Source organism: Grampus griseus (assembly GCF_964374135.1).
Source record: "Grampus griseus genome assembly, chromosome: 16".
NCBI classification, from domain to species: Eukaryota; Metazoa; Chordata; class Mammalia; order Artiodactyla; family Delphinidae; genus Grampus; species Grampus griseus.
Genome location: NC_139010.1, coordinates 42,478,947 through 42,495,562, shown reverse-complemented (window position 1 = coordinate 42,495,562; position 16,616 = coordinate 42,478,947). Strand labels below are relative to the sequence as shown.

General features: G+C 43.0%; 1 protein-coding gene across 3 annotated transcripts; it reads right to left on the bottom strand.

Moving 5' to 3' along the window:
• Positions 1-442: 442 nt before the first annotated feature.
• Positions 443-16,174, bottom strand: ZNF239 (zinc finger protein 239). 3 transcript variants are annotated; one of them, XM_082673557.1, is made up of 4 exons: positions 15,630-16,174; positions 10,767-10,950; positions 9,839-9,964; positions 443-2,904 (listed from the first exon to the last, which is right to left on the bottom strand). In XM_082673557.1, the coding sequence occupies exon 4, from the start codon at positions 2,645-2,647 to the stop codon at positions 1,430-1,432; it is 1,218 nt and encodes a 405-aa protein (XP_082529683.1). In that variant the 5' UTR covers positions 2,648-2,904; positions 9,839-9,964; positions 10,767-10,950; positions 15,630-16,174; the 3' UTR covers positions 443-1,429. The 3 variants fall into 3 exon arrangements, with proteins under 3 accessions (XP_082529683.1, XP_082529685.1, XP_082529684.1); XM_082673559.1 differs by lacking the exon at positions 10,767-10,950; XM_082673558.1 differs by lacking the exons at positions 9,839-9,964; positions 10,767-10,950.
• Between the last annotated feature and the right edge of the window lie 442 nt (positions 16,175-16,616).

The window sequence follows — 16,616 nt, the reverse complement described above, 5'->3', positions numbered from 1 at the left end:
ATCAGAGAAGTGAGAAAATGCAGAAAGAAAGGAAAACAGTCAAGCAAGACAAAATAACAATAGTTTAGCCATTAAATAAAGTCAAGGACCTATAGTTCCTCCTGAAGGGCTATAGATAATATTCTGAGCAATGTCCTTTGAGCTGTTTTGCAGATACTGAATCTGCCACCAGGTGGAAGAAGTTAACTGTATGCTGCCCACAAGCAATTAGACCCCAGAAAGGATGGAAACAGAAGATTGACAATGTTGACTCTCGATTAACTCACCACCAACCAATCAGAAGAATGTCCACGAGCTGATCATGCACCCCAGTCCCCCCTTCCTCACCCTTTTAAACTCTTTCCCTGAAAGCCATCAGGGAGTTTAGGCCTTTTGAGCACTAGCTGCTTGGACCCCTTGTTTGGTGCCCTGCAGTAAATGGTGCACTTCCTTCACAACCCAGTGTAAGTAGATTGGCTTTATTGTGCATGGGCAAGCAGACCCAAGTCTGGTTCAATAACGATGCTGCAAATACAAATGACTTTTTGGGGGTATATGAAATATTAAAACAAGTTGAGTCTGAAGAGAAAAATATCAGAACTCCCTCTCCTGACTCCTTTGTTTGGTTCAGAACATGGATGGTGAAGAAATTTAAGGAAATAAGAGAGGTTCAGTGTTGAGAGACAAATTAAATACATTTAAATATATTTCAACTTCATTTAACATGTTTCAACATGGTGTAGGTACCCTACTTGGCTTTAATTTGGTGGGGGTGTCATCTGAGATGGCAAGACCTGGAAGCACCCCAACAGACTAGCTGCACCCAGGAAAAAGAACTACTTATGTTCTTGAGCAGTTGCCTTGTGGGGAGGAGAGGGAGGGGTCCCACATCCTGTAGTGTGTGGGGTGTACTGCACGAGTAGCTCTTCTCCACGTTCTTGTGAGGCCACAGGCTGTAGTACGTGTGTGCAATAACAGATTTCCATGCCCATTATACCTCCAACCACCCCCTCAACCTAAAACTAACATATTGTATAACCAGAATTTAGAGAGGGCTACTCAGGGCTGGAAGGAAATAGGAAAACACAAGGCACGTGATTTGAAGAGAAGCCAAAGTTCCAATTTCTCAGAGAATGTGAACAAAGGAAACATGTTCTGCTTGGAGAAATATAAGGTTCTTGCACTTAAAAATGCTGGGTAGGGTATGTAGTTCTAGTAACACTGACTGAACAGCACAGTATAGACATTTTCACTCTACCCATCTGAGGAACAAGGGCAATCAATTCACTGTGTAGCATAACAAAGTGCTTGGTAGTTAAATACTTTAAATGATTTTCCAGTGAGGGAAGTTATCTGAGTAACTCTTACTATATCCTGAGAATATAAAACTAAGAGTGATGTTAAAAATATTTAAGTCTTCAGAGTACAAGCATGCGATTGAAGACCTCACTTAATGGGGATCTTTCCTGTGGACCCGCTGGTGGATGTGGAGGTTGGAGCTCTGGCTGAAGCCCTTCCCACACTTGCTGCACTCGTAGGGCTTCTCTCCAGTGTGGACTCTCTGGTGGATGAGGAGTTTGGAGCTCTGGCTGAATCCCTTCCCGCACTTGCCGCAGTGATAGGGCTTCTCCCCAGTGTGGACTCTGAGGTGGATGCGGAGGTCTGAGCTCTGGCTGAAGCCCTTCCCACACTCATAGCACTGGTAAGGCTTCTCCCCCGTGTGTGAGCATCGGTGGATGTGAAGGTTTGAACTCTGACTGAAGCCCTTCCCACACTCTCCACACTTGTAGGGCCTCTCCCCCGTATGGATGCGCTGGTGGATGTGCAGGTTGGAGCGTTGACTGAAGCTCATACCACACTCCCCGCACTCATAGGGCTTCTCTCCAGTGTGCACTCGCTGGTGGATGTGCAGTTTGGAGCTCTGAGTAAAGCCCTTCCCGCACTTGTCACATTTGTAAGGCTTCTCGCCTGTGTGGACTGAGTGATGAATGAGCAGACTTGAACTCCTCGTGAAGCCCTTCCCACACTTGTCGCACTTATAAGGCTTCTCATCTGCATGGACTTCGCGGTGGATAAGGAGACTTGAGCTTCTCGTGAAGCCCTTCCCGCACTGATCACATCTGTAGGGCTTTTCTTCTGTGTGGTCCCTCTGATGAAGGACTAGCTCTGAGCGCTCACTGAAGTCCCTACCACACTGACTACATCTGTATAGTTTCTCAGCAGTGTGGATTTTCTCACCTGGGTGACCACCTGGGCTGGTGGTACGTATTTTCCCACAGTCATAATGGGTGCAGGGCTTCTCCTCTGCATGAGCTCTCTGATGACTACAACTGATCACCCATGACTTCCAACCACAAATGTCCTTGTGTTTACAGTCAAAGGGATCCAAGGATTCTTTTGACTGGCCAATCTGGCATATTGTCTCACCTCTGAATGAGGGCGAGACCACTTCTTTTACATCAGACACAAGTTTATTTTGAAGGTTCTCTGAACAATGGTCGATGGGAGGACTTTTGCTCTCTGAGATTTTCCTCTCAGTGCTTTCTTCAGTTACAAACAGAATTTTGCTTTCCTGAGGATCTTGGGGCTCATTCTTACAGAACGTCACTGAGTCCTGTGTGGCCATTTGGCTTGGGACTTTCAAAAACAAATATTCTTCACTTTCCATGTTTTTTAAATCATCACTCTGAAGAGTCACCAAACTGCTTTTGTTTTTGGAAATATGAGAAGATGCTTCTCCCCACTTTTGACAAGGGGGAACATCTAGTTCAGGGTTCCTGTACACTGAAGATTCACAATTTAATCCTGACTCCCAGTTATTGTACTGGACATCTCTTCCAATATTTGCCAGGAGGAAAGCTATTCAGGTAAGAGATAACCTAAGTCCTTTCTGTTGATTCTCCACAGAATTTTCATTCAAGTCTCCTAGGGAACAAAGAGAATTCAATGATAACAGACAAAGGGTAGATTTCAAGATTTCAGAACTGCAGTGCCTAAGGTAGCTAGCAAAAAGTTCAGTCTTGTCCGTATAGTCATGTCCTTTGGGTTAATGTCAGGATGGGAGAGGGCATGGGTACACAAGACAGAAATCTTGTCTCTGCTTTTAAGTAAAGCCAATAAAAGTATTCATATCCCAGCCCTGCAGATGGCTATGGATCCCACATCCTTGCCACATTTCATTTCACTTTACTTCATTTTATTTTAATTAAATTTGCATTTAATTGGTAATCTAATAGGTGCTGGGGATACAAAGAAGAAAATAGAAATCCTTTTGCTTGACACACAAGAGTCTACTGGGAAGAAGGACAAATAGGTCAACAATAATACCATGTAAGTGCTACCATAGATGCGTGCGCAGCCAGTCACGGGAGCACAGAGTAGGGGCATTCAGCTCAAACCTTGGGGAAGATTTCTGGGAGCAAATGTAAGGAAAAAAATAAAGTGAAATGTGGAGAGAAAATATGACATGTTCAGAGGGCTTGGTGTGTACTCAGAGACTCCTCCGAGATGTAAAGCTATTAAAGGATTACAACTGGGAATGAAACTGACTTTGATTATAAACACCATCAAAAATGAGCAAGACTTTAAGGCAGAGAGAGAGAGCACTGCTGTAGTGAATCAGAAGAAAAGTGGTAAGGAGGCTAGTTACAGAGAGAAAGGGAGAGATTCATTCTAAATCACATGATGACTGATTAAACTCAAAAGGGAAAGGAGGCACCAAGCATGATCCTCAAGTTCCTTGAGTGACTTAGGTATGGGGGTACTATACCATAACATAGGGAATCAATCTCCAAGGCTGGAGTGGGGAAGGGTGACAGATAACAAACTCAGAATCTGACTTGTTTAATTTGTGGTGTTGGTGGAACATTCTTGCACTGTTCAGTAAGCAGTGAGATACATAGGTCTGGAACTCCTGGGAGAGAACTGTGCTAGGAATACAGATTTTAGACTTACTGTAGATGGTCCCTGACTTACGATGGCTTGACTTACGATTTTTTGACTTTATGGTGGTGTGAAAGCGATGTGCATTTAGTAGAAACAGTACTTTGAATTTTGATCTTTTCCTGGGCTAGCAATATGCTGGACAATACTCTCTCATGATGCTGGGCAATGGCAGCAGCCACAGCTCCAAGCAATATGCCTATAACCATTCTGTTTTTCATTTTCAGTATAGTATGCAATAAACTTCAGGAGATATTCAACACTATTATAAAATAGGCTTTGTGTTAGATGATCCTGCCCAACTGTAGGCTAATTTAAGTGTTCTGAGCATGATTAAGGTAGGTTACGCTAAGCTATGGTGTTTGGTAGATTAGGTGTATTAAATGCATTTTTGACTTAACACTATTTGCAATTTACAATGGGATTATGGGAATGTAACCCCATTGTAAGTCAAGGAAGATCTGTGGTATGTATGTTAGTCAAAACAATTAGCGTGAAGATCCTCATATTACACTGAAATGACAAAAAAACAAAACCAAAACCACAGTAGTCTTGGAAAAAAAAGAAAGGTTGTTATCACTAGAATGCTGGGGAACTCCTAGTGATAAAGAGCAGATGGATGAGGTCTAATGGAGAAAGTAGGAAAAAAACAAATGCACAGCTCAAATTATGTACAGAAAAAGCCTCCTAAAGAAGTAGGAGAAATTCTCAAGAAGTCCTAGAAATTCCAAGCTCAGAATCAACAATTATGAAGTAAGAGAGGTTTATTCTGGAAAGAGGTTTATCAAATCATGTTAAGCATTTCTAATGGCTCAACTAGTTGCTGCAGCACCACTCTCCCAATGACCCTCTTCCCCACAAAAAATGAAATACTGGGAGGCTAAAGGTAGCGGCCTCGTATAAAGCTTCAAAAACAAAATAAATTGTCCGCCAAACAAGGACTCCTAATAGTATTATTTGGGCTGAAGAGGGAAGCAGAAGCTGAGGTAATGCCAAACCTGTAAAATGACAGGATTGAGGTACAAAAAGAAACAACTGACTCCACATGTACCCAGGATAAAGCCTCAAGAAAAGCTGTGAAGTGGAATTTTCGACAAGGAGGACACCCCAGAGCTGGAGACTGAAGCAGGGCATGTCCCAGATAACTTACTGGCCTGAACAGGTAACCTCAAAAAAAAAGGGTCTACATCACTCACCATCTGGATTCTTATTAGATCCATCCCAAGCCCAGTCAGCAGAGGTGTCCCCTGTAAGTAGAACACGCATGCACCAAAAAGGGTTGAGCATCAGCTGAGGATGTACACTCCAGTATCATACTGCGAACATAAGACTTTTTGGTGGGGGGGGGAAGACAATTGAGAAAACATAAGGAGACAAAAAAAAATGTAGAAAACTAACATCAATAGAGACACAAACTCAACAAACAGAGGAAATAGAATTTAAAAGGTTCATAATTAAAATCCCAGAGAAATCTGAGGGGATATCACATCTAAAAAAAAAATGGGACAATCGGGCTTCCCTGGTGGCGCAGTGGTTGAGAGTCCGCCTGCCGATGCAGGGGACACGGGTTCGTGCCCCGGTCTGGGAATGCTGCAGAGCTGCTGGGCCCGTGGGCCACGGCCGCTGAGCCTGCGTGTCTGGAGCCTGTGCTCCACAACGGGAGAGGCCACAACAGTGAGAGGCCCGCATACCGCAAAAAAACAAACAAACAAAAAAGGGACAATCTAATAATAAAATATAAACACATTGCTATGAAGAATAATCAGAATTCTTCTAAATTAATGAAAGGATTGAAAAAGATGATAATCATAATATTTAAGATCTACTATGCTCATTTGAAGCACTCAGATACTGGTCGCATGATCTTATGTGAGAGGAACTATTAGGACACCCATTCTACACCAGAAGAAACCAAGGTTGAAATGATCAAGTAACTTGTGTCATAGCTACCAGGTGTCAGGCAGTCTGATTCTAAGGCCTGCAATCTAGATGGGCTGAAGAGCAAAACGAACATCTGGCTAAGGTGGAAGATTGAGGGGTACTCCCGGAATGAAGAGTAAAGGGTAGACAGATGCAAAGATAAAAGTTAAAACCCATCTTGTAGGAGTTCGATGAATATAGTGGAGGTAGAATGAAGGGAAAGAAATGATCAAAGAACTAACAGGAAAAAAATGTTTTCTAGAATTCAAGATTCAGAGGTCACTAAATGTGAAACCTCAGGACGTCAAGGAAAAAAACCCCAAACAGGGACTTCCCTGGTGGTCCAGTGGTTAAGACTCTGAGCTCCCAATGCAGGGGACCCAGGTTCGATCCCTGGTCAGGGACCTAGATCCCACATGCCGCAGCTGAAGAGCCCACATGCCGCAATGAAGATCCTGCATGCGGCCACTAAGGCCTGACACAACAAAATAAATAAATAAATATTTAAAAAAAAAAAAACCCAAACCGAGAAAATGCTAAAAGCATCCAGACAGAAAAGCCAGGTTATGTGCAAATATAAATGAGAATTATATTGACAATGAACTACTAAACAGCAATACTGTATACCTCAAGTCAACTGAGCAATATCTTCTAATTTTGGAGGTAAAGTGATTGTGAAATTAGCATTCCATTCTATACCCAGCCAATCAAACATTTCAGTGGGAGGAACAGACACTTTGTCAGATAAGAAAGGATTTAAACAATTACTGAAACAATTATTCAGCAATGTACTGTAGCAAAAAATTTTTAAATTACTTTAAGAATAAGATGATATACAATAAATAGCAGTGAGCAAAGAAGTCAAGAAAACAGACAAGCTGAATCAATCGTTTATATATAAAAGAAAACAATACTTAACCAAATCAACCAAAACTCTGTAAAACAGAATGGAAAGGAAAAAAACCCAAATAAAATATATTTTAAAAAGCAAGTATTAGTTTTAGGAAAGGGAAAAAACAAAAAAAAGGAACTGTAATCATATTATACTATTTGACTCTGCAGGAACAAGAATTATGAAGTCAAAGCAACTAAGCATTGATCACTGATGCGACTGACAAATTGTTGGAAAGATGGGCATGTTGGGAGAAATAATGTAAAAGAGCTAAATCTTCATCTATGACATAAAGAAGTCAATACAAAATATCAAATATTGATAAACTGAAAAAAATTGCAGTATACCATAATATAATAAATTCAAATTAAAACTATAATGAGGTGCCATTTTCTACCCGTTAACACTGGAAAAAACCCAAAGCATGGTGACACAGCTTGTAAGTGTAAATTGGTATCACCCTCCCCCCCAGAAGGACATTTTAACAATTATGTATCAAAGTCACAAATGCATGCACTCAGCAGTCCAGCTTGGGGGTTTTATGCTTCAGATTTCCTGGCACAGCTGTGAAGTGATACTTGCTCAAGATTTAGTCACTGCAGACAGTTTGTGACAGCAAATGACCAGAACCTGGGTAGAGTGGAGTCAGGGACATGAAAGAAAGTTTTCACTGTGCACCTTTTAATTTGTTTTTATTTTTATAGTATAACTTTAATCATTTAAAAACATTTAGTACATTTGCAAATCTTTTCTTTGCTACTCAGGTATAATTTGTTTTCTGCCCTTCTCCAGCTTGTCCAAAATCCTCAGTGTACATTTTTTCCCGGCTTTTTTAGGCATAACTGCAAGTAACATTGTGCATATTTTAATGCTTCTTTTCTTAACCATGTGAGTGCATTTATTCTTTAAAAAAAGGAAAATAAGTAGCTGCATGAGCATATTTGTAAATATGAAGGCAAACACCATAAAGAACAAGTGAAAGGATTCAAACTGAGTGCTTTGAGAAGCCACTCTGTGGCATGAAGAGCAGCAGAGCAGGGAGACTGGTTTGTATTATAAGCCTTTCAATAGGAGTTGTTTTACCTAGGTGAATGTATTACTTTTTGTGCACAGTTTGCAAAGTTTAAAAGTAGTGGCAAAAAGAAAAAGGAAAAAAATAACACTGAGAAAAGCTGTGCAGTTTGGAGTAGTTAAATCAGGGAGTGGGCTGAAGTTATTAAAGGCCAAAGGACACTGCTTCAATATCCCTGCTGTACAATACTTGGGAACGGCTGCAGAAATGACAGGTCTATGAAAATCAGTGGAGGAGGAACTGTATTAATGGTAGGTTTTATAAGCAGTAGTGAAATCTTGTGATAACTGTTTTTTAAAATATTTAAATATTATCAAGAATGAGTATGTAATAGCAGAAGACAATGCTGATGTAATGAGAAAAGGGGTCCTTTTACAGGGAGTTAATATGATGTAACAAAGATCTCTAAGACATGATGTAAAACACCCAGTTGAAAAATACATACAGTATAACCTCATAAAATTTTAACACGTATTTGTAAAATGCATACATGGAGAACACAGAAAAAGTGGATACACAAGCTATTATTAGTGACTTTACTTCATAATCTTCATCTGTGTTCTTTGAATTTTGTGGTTTTTATATCTTACTTACATAAAAAAATGTTGGAAAACTATGTTCAATTTTATATCAAAGAAAAAGGAAAACCTAAAGCAGAGCTTGAAACTGTAAGCATAGATCCTACTTCACTTTTGCCTCTCTGCAAACCAGTCTATAAAGCAGTCCCAGTGATCCTGGGTAAATCAGTTCATACCATTTCATTGTTCTAATGGCTTCTCACTGAACTCAACACAAATTCACATTTTTTACCCATGCCTTTAATGCCATGAATGAGCCAGGCCACACTCTATTCTTCCCAGATGCTCCCTGTATTCTAGCCACACTCCTTCTTTTAGGTCTTCGGGTCTTCCCTCACACTATTCCCTTGCCTGGAATATTCTTCCCCTACCCAGTCACCTGTTTAATGCCCATTAATCCTTTGGAACTCAGTTTAAGTATCACTTCAGAAGCTTTCCTTGAAACTCTCAACAATACATACTTCACCCTTGTCCCATCCCATGCCTTCATTCTCTCAGAGCATAATTCTCTGTGCTTCATAGGACTTACTGAATTTATTTATAGTAACATACTGTGTTTACCATAATGTCTCTTTTACAAGACTGTAAGACATATTTCTTTGCTGCTAAACTCTACAGCAGTCAATTTTTAAATCTTGACTATGTACATATAGCAGCATAAGTATTAGATACGTTGCTTTCCCTCCAGAAACCTGGCTGGAAACAAGAAAATAAATCAGACTTGCAGATCCAATGGTTAAAATAAAAGCATATAAAATAATATGTAATCAGGTCTGAGCCTGTGTGAGATATAAATTGAAAGTTCTGAGAAAAGAAGGAGGTCGAAAGGGAGGGGTAGTCAAAGATTTCACACAGGTAATGGAGTTCAAATAAAATCTTAACAGACAAAAGTAACCAGAAACCAGAGCATGGTAATCAAAGGTCCCAGAACAAGGAAGCATAGAGGACCTCAGGGAAACAGGCTTAGCTGGAAAGGAGGGTGACATTGGGGCAGCAGAGAATAATGCTCTATAGGTAAAAGTAGGGCATAAAGGGCTTTGAAAGCCAGGTGAGGAGTTTAGAGGCTTTACACCAGGAACTAAAGGTAATGGGCATGGAGAATTCTCCATTATATAATGATCTTCAACTTGCTCCAACAGAGAGAGCACATCTGAGAAACACACAGGGATTGGGTGACTGTGTGGGGAAAAAAAAAAAAAATTCAGTCCCAAACTCTGGCTTATAAGTGATGGACCAGGTATGGTTTCTTGGACAACTCAGTAAGGTTACCATTCTCCAATTCTTACCAAGTAAAGTTCTTTAGCTGCTTAGAATAATCAGAAACATCCTTTTCTGCCAAAAAGAAATTAGGAAACTGATTCCTGAATTACAGCTCCTGGGGCCCAAGCCCAAATGATATTTAAAATTGAAGAAACAGAGACTGCAGTGCACTGGTGTCCAGGTTCATGTTCTTACCCACTGAGACCAAGTGACTGTAGTTTTCCAGCATCACAGCTGTGTGCAGCTTCCTCTGAGCAGGGTCCAGCAACCCTACTCCTCCTCGGTGAAATCCACAGAGACATCCTTGAAGGTTACTGGTTCCTAAAAGATTAAGCACATTCTTCCTCAACTGACAACCATCTGCACAAATGCCCCAGAAGGAAGGTGAGGTTGGGAGCACTGGAAGAGGGGAGAAGGGTACAGAGGAAGTGTGCAGTTCAAGGATCGGGGTGATCCAAGTTTGGATGGAAAACCTTTCCTTTCTCATCTCCTTTGCTACTTTCTTCCCAATACTTCCCCTCCTGCCCACAACTCACCCAAGCTCAAGCTATCCAACTACTGAATCTCTCCTTATCAGTGTCATATCATGGTCACTGCTGAGTTGTCCTTTCCGCCCCATTCCTACTGTTATCCTGACAACCTCAACACTCATGAGAACAAATTACCCAACACGCTAACCGCACATTTCTTAATCTCTCTCTCTCTCTTTTTTTTTGGCTGCGTTGGGTCTTCGTTGCTGCAGGCAGGCTTTCTCTAGTTGCAACGAGCTGGGACTTCTCTTCATTGCAGTGTGCGGGCTTCTCATTGTGGTGGCTTCTCTTGTTGCAGAGCATGGGCTCTAGGCACGCAGGCTTCAATAGTTGTGGCTCACAGGCTCTAGAGCGCAGGCTCAGTGGCCATGGCTCACGGGCCCAGCTGCTCCGTGGCATGTGGGATCTTCCCGGACCAGGGCTCGAACTCATGTGCCCTGCATCGCCAGGCGGATTCTTAACCACGGCACCACCAGGGAAGTCCCTCTTAATCTCTTTAATGCCAATGATCTCTGCCTCAACAACCATAATTAGGGCCATTTCACTATTTGGACCACTGTTCTTTTGAAATATTAATATCTCAAAATTCACACCTTAAAAACATCTTCCTATTTTTTCTCCTCTTCCTCCTCCATGACATCTGCTTTATCAAGATCACCATCCTTTGATCCTTCCTCTTTTTTCCTCTCAGCCAAAGTACACTTCTGATCTCAATTTTTTCACTAGTCATATAAATCATATGTCCTTTCTTCTTCTAAACTAAGTAGTTGACCATTCCTGGAAGAAATAAAAATAGCACATTTACACACAACCAAAAAATATTCTCCTTAGGTATTCCCATATACCTCTAGCCCTAACCTTTCTCCTCAACTCCAGGCTCCAATTTCCCACCTACATCTACACTTGGATGGCTAAAAGACACTTAAGACTCACCAAGCCCCAAACAGAATTCTTGCTCCCAACAATCTCCATCAGTATCTGGTCTTCCCTTGTTGTCCCCATTTTAGTAAAGAGCCACACGACGCACCCAATTGCTCAAGCCAAAATCCTGGAAGTCATTTTGATTCTCTTCTCACTCCTCATATTTTATCCATCACCAAGTCCTCTCAACTCTGCCTCTGAACATATCTGAAGCTACCCATTTCTTTTCACCTTGCACTGTTATCATTATAAGTCTCGGCCTTCATTAACTCTCCACCTGCACTAACCTCCTAAATTTGTATCTCTTGCTCCCCCACGTGACGGATTTTCCACACAGCAGCCTGGGTGATCTTTCAAAACACATACCACTCAAGGCATGAAACTCCCCAAAGGCGTTTCCATGGACACCGAGTAAAATCCAGGCTCTTCATCTTGGCCTGCAAGGCCTTGCAGACTGGGGTCCTGTCAATTCTCCAATCTCAGCCTGAGTCCCTCCTCCCTCACAAGTCACCTGGCCCTTGTGACCACATCAAACTCATCCCACTTATGGCCTTTGCACTGGCTATCCCCTCTGCCCAGAATGTTCTTTCTCTACATCATTCAGATCTCAGTCGAACTGCTGCCACCTCAGAGAAGCATTTCCTTGACTGACTAATCCATGGGAGCATCCAGTAACCATCACTTCTCCCTGTTTTATTATCTTTGTACTTATGCCTTATCTCATTTTCTAATCTATACATTTTCTTTCTTGTTTACAGTCTGTCTCTCCCTACTAAGTTCCCCAAGAACAGAGGCTGCCTGATTTGTTCATGGCTGCATCCCCAAGCCCTCAAGCAGGGCCTGGCATGTAAAAAGAGTCCAAGTACTTATTTAGTTAACCTCACAGTGAGTCTGGTTCCCTCCAAGGTTCTATTGATGGAGCAACACTTCTTGAACTACCTCTGGTGAAGGACCAGTTTCTTTTAAGATTTTTCTAACATGTCACAGACATATTTTTTAAAATACATTTTCTAAAAAGTTACTAGAAAATAAGAATGCAGACATATAAAATACCAATGCCAATTTTTAAAATAAGATTCAACAGATATAAAATTTTAAAAAACTCTCAATTTCTGTCCTTATATCTTTTTTTTTTTTTTTTTGCGGTATGTGGGCCTCTCACTGTTGTGGCCTCTCCCGTTGCGGAGCACAGGCTCCGGACGCGCAAGCTCAGCGGCCACGGCTCACGGGCCCAGCCGCTCTGTGGCATGTGGGATCTTCCCGGACTGGGGCACGAACCCATGTCCCCTGCATCGGCAGGCGGACTCTCAACCACTGCGCCACCAGGGAAGCCCTGTCCTTGTATATTTATAGACTGGTAACAAGCAGTTTGTTGGCTGGCACCAGTCTGCAGCCCACACACTGAAAAGCAGAGGATGGAATATACACAAAACAACTGAGAGCCAGTGAAGCTGAAAGCAGCGGTTCAACTTGGGGCCAGGGGAGTACCCAGTAACCTTCAGAAGTGCTGACACCATAAGCCTCAGCCTGAAGGGGCACCACCCACACCCTCAGGAAACTGAGGACAACCAGGTCCCCCGGCAGGAGCGACTCTACCCCACTAGTCAACAAAGGAGAAGCAGCTGTTTCCTCCCAGGCTCTCCTCTAAAGGTCACAGTCTCCACTGTGTCTGAGGAAGAGGGATGAGGTTGGACTAGAGAAGGCTGCAAGGCCCTGTGCAAAGGTGGGACAAAGAAGCAGCAGAAGCAGAGACTGTGGCCTTAGAGGCGTAAACACACCTGTTAGGAAAACACGGCTGGGGAGTATCAGTAGATTAGCTACTCCTCTTTTGGACTTTTTCTTTTCAGAGACAACAGGTTTCTTTCTGTCCATGGCTAACCTCTCCTTGCACATTCTAGATGGAATCCTTCCTTCCCTTCTGAGATTCAAGTCCATCAATGATCTTCCTCCTATATTTTAATCCATCTTCCACCTTGTCATCTGAGATGTCTAAGACTCCTTTCCTACCTTGACCATAATCAAACCACTTCTTGTCAATTCTATCTCCTAAATCTCCCTCCAGCATGTTACTTCTTCTTATCTCTGCTCCTACTATTCTAGGAAAGGCCCTCATTTCTTAGCTAGGCCACAATAACTACCAAATCTTCAAAATACAAGTTTTGTCATGTTTCAATCCAAGGATCGGACAGTCAAGAGTTATTAATTTTTTAAGATCCCACAGATAAAGTGGTAGGGAGAATTCCATGTTGAAAACAGAAAGGATATGTTGATGGACTACCAACTTTGTAGTAGGCTGAAAATTCCAAGATGAGAAATGGTATGACAGTGGACCAAATTAGAGGACTCAGTGTGTCAGGGGAAAGGAAAAAGAGGAAACAGTGGTCTCGCTAAAGCAAGACAAAGTTGGAAATGAAAGAATCTGAATAATGAATAATCTCCCCAGGTACCAGTGGAGCTATTCAGTCACCCCAAGGTGGAACTTGTGCTTCCTGTGGGAGAATGGACTCAGTATCCTGAGGGCCAACCAAAGTATAAGGCTACAGGATAGTAGTTTCTGTACTAATGTAAATGTCAAACTCCTCGAAACTACATGTATCACATAGCTTAGCACTTCCTTTCCAGAGCCCACCCCTGCTAGATCCAACAATTTACTTAGGGGCAGGAAACAGTGATCCAGAAGGCAGTGATGGGCAGGAGCTGTCATCACCCTGGATTACCTGTAGTCATCCGAATGTCATGCTCTAGTCTAGAAGAGCCCTTTACATGTTGCTCCTGCCCTTATATTTCTCCCATCGTCCCATCCATTTCAGTTTCAGGACAATCAACAACCTCCTTTCTGAAGCATAAGGATATGTTAAATTTCTCCTTCTCAAAGATCTCACAGTATCTTGCATATACCTCTACTATAGCTATTAAATTTGTCTCCCAAATTGGCTATAAGATTCTCAGGGATAGAGGCAACACTCAACTAATCTTTAAATCCTCAGCAACTAGCACAACTGACTCAAAATCTAAATGGTAAATATTTATAAATTCACATTCAATTTAAATAATGAAATAAAACTTGAGATCATCAAACTCAGCACTCTCATTTTAAAGATGAGAAAACTAAGGTTCATAACTGTAAAGTGACTTATCCAAGGTCACAGAGGGAGAGGGGGGTTAAATGGGAGTCCTGCCTTTCAGCAGACTCAAAGACAACTCCTGGTACACAGAAAACAGTAAGTACCGGTGGAAATGAAGTCCTTTCTTTAAATTCAAAAAATTATTAACATATGCCAGAATCTCAAAATTTCACTATACTAGCAATCCCCAACTTCATCACCATGAATAATCTTCATTAGGGAAGAGAAAGAAGAGAAGGAAAATAAAAAGAGCACAGGGTTTTACTTATGTCAATCTTTGCTGACGTTCTCAATTATTTTCAAGGCACAGAGATGTCATGCTTTCAGTACCTTGAAGCAGCTTACTGTCCTCTAAACAAACCAATTTTTATAAGAGCTCATGCTGTTTTCCTATGGATGTGAGGATTGTTTTTGCCAAGCATGTAGAGAAGTATTTCACAATAAATGCAATAAATCTTTGGATGTACAAAAGGTCAAAGGGATAAAAAAGTGAAATTCTCCTTTTAGTATGTCTAGGGGAATGGTGCCTAGGAACCTTTAATTCTTAAAAGAACACCACAGATAATTCTGATGCACAGCCTGGTTGAGCAGCATTTCTGGGAGTGATATGGTAATTACGGTGTTGTTATGTAACAAATTTTCTCATGTCTGTAACTCATTCAGGTTTAATAAATGATTATTGGTAATGTGCATACCTTTTTTCATATACATCACCTGCTCATGAAGAAAAGCACCGTAGTTTTTTTTTTTTTTTTTATCGGTATGCGAGCCTCTCACTGTTGTGGCCTCTCCCGTTGCGGAGCACAGGCTCCGGACGCACAGGCTCCGCGGCATGTGGGATCTTCCTGGACCGGGGCACGAACCCGTGTCCCCTGCATTGGCAGGCGGACTCTCAACCACTGCGCCACCAGGGAAGCCCAGCACTGTAGTTTATAATTCTATTTGTTTTCCTGAGACCACTTGGCACTGGACTGAGCATGTAACAGCTTTGAATGACTTTGAATGTGCGTGAAATGCCTGGCAGGAAAAGACATGCTTTGAGAGACAGGACCAGACAAAGATGCTGTGTGGAGTCTTTCAATAAAAGAGCATAGCCCAGTGCTCTGGGGAGTGGGCCAAATTCATGGAAGCAGAGTGGTACACTGAAAACTGAGGTGGAATTTAAAGTCAGCAGATTATCTGTGCAGACTCTAGTGACATCATTTGATAGATATATGCTCTTAGTATCTTAATGTTCCTACACCCATATTTATAAAATAATGTATGTCTCACGCTGAAGTCGGACAATAAATAAAAAAACCACACAACCAAGACAGGACCTGACACCAGATACGCACTCAATTAATGCTGATGTCCTTCTCAAGAAAGAAAGGTTATTTACATTCTCAGAAAAGAGAAACCCCAACTCACCTGGAACTTGGTCATTTCCTCCTCTCAAGAAGGATAGATTCCTGGAAAAGTAGAGTTAGAGAAAGCGAAAAAACCATGAAAATCAAGTCCACCTTGCAGGACATAGACTAAGCAGTCCAGCAAGACTGTAGGAAAAAAGTTAATCAGCTCCTGCTACCTTCACACACCCTCTCCTGGGGTGCCTTTCCTGTCTTTCCAAGCTGCACCTCCCTCGCATCTCTCCACTAGGCTTGGGACCAAACAGGCCAAGCCTCCCCCGCAAACCCATGAGGGTAAGAAACTCCCACTGGCCCCAGCAGCTCTAAGATGTGCCCGTTTCCCCAGGCTTTGCGATTTTTGCCCTAACGCTCTAGTTAGAGCAGTAGGAGCTCTCCGGTAGGATGTGTGTGTCGCCTCTCGGCAGAGATTTCGGCTGCCCGAGACGCCTGAAGGCCTGACTCGTTTCTGGGGTGCGGGGGCTCTGACGCAATCTCTTTTCAGCGAGGACAAGCCTGTGGGGACGGAAACTTCGGTCTCTCACAGGAGCCCCTCTCGGTCCCCTAACGTCCACCGAAATCCTCCTTCGAATAAGGCCAGTCACCGGCGCGGAAAAGGCCGGTGCGGCCAACTGCGAGGCTCCCAGGCCGGCCTAGGCCGGAGCTCAGGCAGGCGAGAGGAGGGCCTCTCGGAGCCGCGGCCGGCTTAGCGCTAGGGGCCGCCTGGTCTCAGGTGACCGCGGCCAGAACCGGCGAACGCAGCGGCTGCCGCGGCGAGCGGACACACGTGCGGCCCGTGCTCGCACCTCCGCCAAGATGCGCGCCCTCCCCCGGCCGCCCGCCAGGCTTCCGGGCCCCTTTGGCCCAGCGCCTCCCCCGCGGCACTCCCACAACTCGACAGCCAGACGCTTCTCTGCAGGCCGCGCGGATTGCGCGAGCGGCCATACCGCCCTCACCTCCCACGTGTAATCCGACACCTGGAAGCACAGGATTCGCTATACGGCCCCGCTCC

What these genes read in the sequence shown, in the direction of transcription:
- ZNF239 (XM_082673557.1), bottom strand. Translation starts at nt 2,647, where the DNA reads ATGGAAAGTGAAGAATATTTGTTTTTGAAAGTCCCAAGCCAAATGGCC.